General features: G+C 54.9%; 1 protein-coding gene across 1 annotated transcript in view; it reads left to right on the plus strand.

Annotated features, from left to right (window-relative positions):
• The first annotated feature begins 889 nt into the window (after nucleotides 1-889).
• KEL (Kell blood group, metallo-endopeptidase) overlaps nucleotides 890-7,213 on the plus strand; it is a 19,042-nt gene continuing 12,718 nt past the window's right edge. Inside the window, exons 1-7 of the mRNA XM_011378088.2 lie at nucleotides 890-1,038; nucleotides 1,328-1,443; nucleotides 1,710-1,866; nucleotides 2,144-2,320; nucleotides 3,731-3,855; nucleotides 4,163-4,309; nucleotides 7,140-7,207. Of these exons, the coding sequence (XP_011376390.1) occupies nucleotides 1,420-1,443; nucleotides 1,710-1,866; nucleotides 2,144-2,320; nucleotides 3,731-3,855; nucleotides 4,163-4,309; nucleotides 7,140-7,207 (698 nt within the window). The 5' untranslated portion in view covers nucleotides 890-1,038; nucleotides 1,328-1,419. The remainder of the gene's footprint in view (nucleotides 1,039-1,327; nucleotides 1,444-1,709; nucleotides 1,867-2,143; nucleotides 2,321-3,730; nucleotides 3,856-4,162; nucleotides 4,310-7,139; nucleotides 7,208-7,213) is intronic.

Below are 7,213 nucleotides of genomic sequence, written 5' to 3' on the forward strand. Positions count from 1 at the left end.
GTGCTGATGGGACCCGGAAATGTCGCCAAGGCACATTACTGTGACTATTCCAATAAGCCCCATTTTGCCTGGGATAGGAAACAAGACACAGGTGAAATACTTTCTCTCAGGAACATGTGCACCGAGACCCCAGGTGAGGGCCCAGTATGACGTACGAAAGGACTTTTCTGGATTGGCAGGCCCTTCATCCCTACTAATATTTACGAAGCGTCTGAGGTGGATGTGAAGGGAAAAGGGATACTCTCCCTGTCACCAAAGAGTTTGCAATCTGTAAGGCAAAGGCAGTGCAAGCCCCCTGCGTGACAGAATGCAGAAGGAAGGAAGGAGAGGCTCAGGGATGCCTCAGTCCTTGGTAGAAGGTATGAGACCCTGTGAGGTAGGAAAAGGCAATTGTTCTTGTTTTCATGATAACCCAGCTTGCTTACTTGCCTGAGAGTTTTCAAGTGGCTCGTTATTCCCTCGGAACTAATAATGAACAGATTAGGGTCTCCTAGTTGGTTGGTCTTTTTCATGTACTGTTCCGCCTGCAACCAGCAGGGCTAAGATTCACCCTGAGAAGCTCTCAGGCCTGCTTTGGAGCAGGGTGAATGGGCACGGAGTTGTGAGACATCCTGGGGAAGATGGCGTTTGATCTGAGAATTGAAGGACCCAAGAGATTTCGATCATAGGAAAAAGGAGAGAAGACTATTCCAGAAATAAAGACACTCCACGAGCAGAGGCACAGCGAAGGCCAGAGGAGCCAACCACAGAGGGATTGCTTGGGGAAGGAAGGCTCTCCCTCTGCCTCCCCTGAGAAGCCAAGATAAAGGAGGAGAGGCCTGGGTGTCCCCTGACTGATAAACAGGCTCCGCCCAGAGGCCAAGAGCACGTGTGTGGAGACAGGGCGTCCAGTGGCAGAAGTGCCCCTTCTCCAGGACGGAAGAGCTGGGTGGGGATAGGAGGAAAGCTATTTCCTGAATCCCTGTCGGCAGACTCAGCACCTAGACCAGAACCAGGAAGGATTCTGGGGGCCAGAGAGCGCAGGCTGACGGACAGACGGCAAGTCCCCTGGAGAAAACCATTTCTTGTTGGAGTCAGATGCCTTGGGTGGGGAGTAGGGTGGCTGCTGTGTGAGAATGCCCTGCCCCCCACTACAGAGGAGGGTGTGAGAGGCTTGGAGAGTAGAAATGAGAAAGGAAAGGGAGGTGACGAGAGAGGGAGGGATGTCGTGCTGCACCCAGGGGACAGGCTCTCCCTGAAGCTCGTCCGGAGACACTGCCCTGGCATGAGACTAGACGTGTGTGTCAAAATGGCTCGCTGTAATTCTCTGTAACGTACCCCTTTCCAGAACCAGCTCCTCTCTCCTCCCTTCTGTTCACTCAGTTTGAGAGGGTGGAGACAAGACGGGAGAACCACGGGAGACCGGGCCGGGCCAGCGCAATGGAGACTCTCTCAAGCCAGGAGGTGAGTGACGACCTCTACCTGCCTGAGCAGAGTCATGAGCCCCTTCCAGCTCCAGCGTCCCGCCCCTCACAGCCTGCCTGTCCTCACCCGGGACAGTCAGCATCCCTTGTCTGCGCATCTCCGGGGGGCCAAGTAGGGCTGGGTTAGGAGGGATGAGGAGCATGGCCTCTGTCCAAGGGGCCCTGGCACTGACTTGTCTGTTCTCTCTCCTCTCCCCTCCCTTTCCCTTTCCCGCACTCCTTTCTCCCAATCCCCTCACCTCCCAGTTCCCCGGCGCAGGGAGACCCCCGGAAGAGGGGCAGCCCGCCGCGGGGAGCAGGTGCCGGGCGGTGGCCCAGCAGCTGCTGGCGGCCGTGCTGCTTCTGGGCCTGCTCCTTGGTTGCCCCGTGCTTCTGGTCTACCTCCTCCGGAGCTGTGGGCCTGGTAAGCAGGCTCCTGGGACACAGCCCTCCCGCAGGCGCAGGCCCCGTGTGTCCCTCGCCTCGAGGCTCCGTGCCCACCGACCTAATTCGCCACTCGCCCTGACCCCATGCTCTGTCCCCTTCCCCGTCCTTCCTCCCGGGCTCTCCCCCGGACGCGCGCCAGACCAGTCCCGTCGCCCTCCTGCGGCCGGGCCTCGGCCGTCCCCGCCGGGCGTTCCTCTGCCTGGCCCCTGGGGGGCGCCCTCGCCCCTCTTTTGCAGCCCGCTCTCTGCCCGCAGGCCTCTGCGACTCGCCCGTGTGCAGGGGCCTCCTGGCCCAGTCCCTGGCGTCCAGGAACGCCAGCGCGGCCCCCTGCGCTGACTTCTTCAGCTTTGCCTGTGGAAAGGCCGGGGGGACCGGGAACCCTTTCCAGGCTCTCGCCGAGGAGAACAAGCGCCGACTGCGGGGCGTCCTGGGTAAGGGGCGCGGGGCCGCCGGACTCGCGTGGCTGGGGGCGCGTCCCCCCCTCCACGCCGCTCACCCCGGGGACCAGCCCTGTCCCTCTCTCCAGCTTTTTATTTTCATAGACCGAATCCCCATCGTCTTTCCTGTTCTCCCCAAGTTCTCCCTCTTGCCAAGCTCCATCTTCTTCGCCGTCTGCTTCTGCTTTTCGGTTTCTGTCCTACGCCTCTGTCTCCCCCAGCAGCGTCTCCTCAAGGCCTTTAATTCTCTCCATGACTCTCCATGACTCTCCATGACTCTCCGCCTCTAGCCGGCAACCCCTCCTTGTCCTCTAAGGGCCCTGGTCAGGGTCATCCGCGCCCTCCCGTCCCTCTCGCTTATCCCCTGTTCTCCACCCAAACCTTGGCCCGCGCTGGAAGTCAGACGGGGGAGAAGTGGGCTAGTGAGGGGACAGGTGACAGAGGGGACTTTATCTGGCTGCGTGTAAGGGGATGGGCGCGAAAGCCGTCCGCGAGGAAGAGGCCGAGGTAGGAGTCCTGGGGGGAAAGACACGTCCTGTCGATGGCCGCCGTGGAGGGCAGAGCTGACAGGGGAACTGGGGAAGGAAAGTGGGTCCCAGTGTGGGGGGTGGGGGGGCGGATGCCGGCGAGGGTTTGGGAATGAAGCCGTGCGAGATGGGGATGCATCTCCAGTGTGAGGGGCGCGGAAACATGTTGACAGTATCCACTGGAATTTGGGACAAATGTCTATATCCCTCCCTCTGCCCTCCTTCTTGAGGTGCGGCAGGCTCTCCTCCCTGGTGGGGGCGCAGCGGCGAAAGGAAAGAATAGGCTTAGAACAAATTCTGTTGTCCACGTGGAATGAAGCTCTATCAGGGGGACTGAGGGAGAGGAGCGGGACATTAGAGGGTGGATGAGTCAAACGGGTATGTGTCCAGGTGATCGTCACATGTTCGTTCGTTTCCCTTGATCAGAGCGCGGAGGGTCTGGACCAAGGGAGCCGCCCTCTTACGAGCCTGCCTCTCCCCAATCCCTCAAAATTCTCTGATTTCCCGATTTTTTCTAATCCCTTCATTCGGTCCCTCCTGCCTTCTCTGTCCGCCTTTTCCCTGTATCCGCAGACCACTTATTCTCATCTTCCTTTTCTTCCCTGCCTTTTCCTCCTTATTTTCCTTCTCGCCTTCCTTTATTTTCCTCGTCATCTCTCCACACTCCCATTCCCCGCGCTTATTCTTCTGTCGAGTCGATCCCGTCGGAACTGGACAGTCGCCCCGAATTCCCGGTTTTCCTCCTCCGTCCAGCCCGCCCCCTCCTTCCCTTTGTCGGGAATCTTTCCTTTCTTTCCGTCCAGCCCCCCGCCTCGCGCCTTCCCTCCTGTCTGGACGCTGGCCTCACTCCTTTACCTCACCCACGCTTCCTTTCTAGAGGCCCTAGGGTCCCAGCACCCTGGCCCTGGGGAGGAGAAAGCCTTCCGATTCTATAGCTCCTGCATGGACACGGACGCCATCGAGGCTGCAGGGGCGGGTCCCCTCAGACAAGTCATTGAGGAGGTGAGGCACGAGCATAACTTCTCTGGGCACATATTGTGTAGGATCAATGTATGTTCAGGGCTGCCTTTTTTTTTTTTCCCCCTAGAGAGTGGGTTCCTTTCCTAGGGATCCCCAAGTTCGAGGAGGGGATGGAAATGGCAATGCCCAGGATAGTATTAGGACCTGGGTGAAGAAGGAAGGGTAGGGGTGGAGTCCCGGAGGGATCACAGAACTCGGAGTAGACGTCAGGCAGTAGCAGCTCTCCGAGAAATGGGGTCTGGGTGTCGGAGGCCAGCCCTCTGCTCAGCCTTGTCTCTCTCCCTCGCAGCTTGGAGGCTGGCGAATCTCTGGTAATTGGACTTCCTTAGACTTTAACCGAACTCTGAGACTTCTGATGAGTCAATACGATCACTTCCCATTCTTCAAAGCTTACCTGGGACCTCATCCCACCCCTCCGCACGAGCCAGTCATCCAGGTGAGGGATGTGCTGACAAAAACACAGTGAGACCTGGGCCTGCCTCGAAGGCTGGCCTATCCTCTCTTAGGGGAAGGTTGCAGGTCGGGATAGGATAAATGTTCAATGTCAGGAAAAGCCCTATTTTTAGGCCAAATTATTGATGTGAGAGCCGGAGGCACTAGATGGGATTAGGGAAAAGAGCAGCGAGGCCAGTCTTGGGAAGACAGAAGTGTCGTGGGTCCTCCTTACTGCTTATTTGGTCACCCCAGGGGCTCTTAACTGGTCCCCTATCTCCAGTATTACCCTCCTCTTATTTACTCTTCATTTTTCCCAGAGGGACTTTTCTAAATCAAGAGCTAATTATGCTCTTGTCTCTGCTTAAATGCCTCCGAGGGCTCACCAGGTCATTAGGATCTAGTTCTTGATGTTAGCAAAACCCTGCAAATCCTTTTACAGTCTGACCCTTGCAGACTTCTCCAGCCTTTTATCCTTTCTCCCCGTTAAACTCCAAACCAGGCTTACTCACAGCTTCAAGAATATTCCTCAGTTCTATGCATATATGGCTCCCTTTGCCTGCAACACTACTCCCCAAACCCCCACACTCAGCCTGGAAAACATGGATGTTTTTCAGATTTTCACTTTTATTCTCTCTTCCTGGAAATCTTCACTGACACCCTGGCTAAGAGTTAGGGACCCGCTCTGTCCTCCCATTTCCCATGCTCACGGCACTACACTGTGTTGCAGACTCTTAGAAACGGGGCCACGCCTCGTTCACCTCGTTTCTCAGGAAGGACCTAGCACAGGGCCAGGCGCCGAGAGGCCCACACTGGGTGTTTGTCGAACAAGTAAATAAAGACTTTGGAGGCATCAGTATCATGGCAGGCAATGCGATGCCATATATTTGGCCCCATTCTCAAAATTTTCGCAAATTAATAAGAAGATAAATAGACAAGATCATCAGTATAAGGTATTCTGAACTCTAGTTATAAAGGTCGTGCTCAGGGGTTTAACTGGTATATGGCCTTTGGGGGTTTAGTTAAGATCTGAAATGGTTAAGGAGACTCAGAGAGGGGAGAATGTGAGCTGAGCCTTGAAACTGGTTGATTAGGTGCAGCTAAAGGGCGCTTGGGCTATGGGGGACGTCCTGAGCTAAGGAAGAGCTTGGAGCGGTGTGACTCCTCTGTGGGGCGGTGAGGAGGCGGGACTGTGGGACAGAGGACAGTGGGGTGGGGTGGGACCCGGCAGAGGCAAAAGGCTGAGGACACGAGGTCGGGCCTGATTATTCCTGGCCTACGAAGCTAGACCGACGTGGTCACTTTTGACATAATAGGAAAAAAAGAGCTACCGAGATCTTTCAGATAGGATGGTCGCGCACCGAGTCAGCAGTTTGGGAGGTCGGCCTGGAGGAGCGGAGGAATCGAGCTGAGCGATTTCGAGGTCCTGAAAGAAGATGACTGTGGTAGAAATGGAAAGGCCAGGCCTGGGGGTTTGGGTGACGTTATCCTTGTGGTCAGGCGCCATGGTGATTCCAGAGGCCTCCATAACTGACTGTACAGAACAGAAACGGGGAAATCAGAAAAATGACCCCACCGCTTTGAACTGGTGTGAGTGGGAAGAGGGTGGTTTACTATCAGCTTGAGGTCGGATGGACTCTGAGGGGAAGAAGAGGTGGAAAGAACGGACCGCAGAGGGAGCACCCGGTGAGGGACGCGAGGGCAGAGAAGAGCGAGAACAGGCAGGGAGGCGGGCGTCAGACCCGCGCAGCCGAGCCCCAGGGGACGGGGGGCCCACTTTCAGGAGGGAGGGGTCGCTTTCGATTCTGAGATTTCTGAGCTCAGAGAGTAAGGAATGAGAAGGCACCGTTGGAAACTTCTCCGAGATCATATCAAAAATGGCTACAGAAATGGCCACGGGTTGTAGGGAGTTTAGGAGGAAGCAAGATGACTTTCGATTCTTTAAAGTTTGGACATAAGATGTGACAGAGGACTCACGTGAAAGTCTTTTTCAAGATGGGGAAAAATTCATAGCTCAAAGCGGGAACGGGATATCGAAAATGGGAAAGAAAAAGAGAAAGGGTGGGAGCAACGACCTTCAGAGCGGAATCAAGGACGCGGCGCCAGAACTAAGCCGAGGCCGCGGAGATGAACGAGCCACTTGCCTGGGCTGTAAAATTGCAGAGAGTCCCCAAAACCTCGGTAATCAAGATAAATCATATTTTGATGAATATTTTTAAAAATCAAAGTCAATGGACAGAATGACTTTGATGAACAAAATATCAAATTATGGTTCCTCGTGGATTTTTTTGAAAACAATTTTTTTTTTTTCAAAATGGCTCAAAACTCTCTTATAGACTTTTTTGAAAACATCGGCGAGTTTTAAAAAAATGGATAAAAAAACACGTGGTGGATTTTCAGAAAAAATACTACGATGAACAAAGTTTTGCAGTTTTATTCAGCATGGACTTTTAGCATTCATTTTGACTTGTTAAATGTCGATGAAGTTATTATTTATCTCGATCACTGAGTTTTCAGCATCTCTGAAATTCTGCACCTGAGAGGTGTGTGTCTCACTCGCTTTACCCCGGACCCGGCCCTAGCACCGGAAATGGCTCCCCTCAGGCCATGGGTTATCATGCTTCTCTTGCCGAGCACCCCCCAAATGGGTTGAATTACCAGCTTCTCTTTCCCGCCACGTTGCGGCCACTCACCCCTCCCGTTCTCTGTACGCTCCTTCTCTGCGCCACCTTCATTCCCGAGGCCGTCTCCCCCCCGCACGATCCCCGTCTCCCCACCCCTGTCCTCGCCTTCCTCCACGCTACGCACTTCTCTCCAGTCTCTCTTGTGTCCAGATAGACCAGCCAGAGTTTGACGTTCCCTTCAATCAAGAGCAGGAACAGAAGATCTACGCCCAGGTACGGTGGCG

This window comes from Pteropus vampyrus, unplaced genomic scaffold (assembly GCF_000151845.1).
Source record: "Pteropus vampyrus isolate Shadow unplaced genomic scaffold, Pvam_2.0 Scaffold329, whole genome shotgun sequence".
Taxonomy (NCBI): domain Eukaryota; kingdom Metazoa; phylum Chordata; class Mammalia; order Chiroptera; family Pteropodidae; genus Pteropus; species Pteropus vampyrus.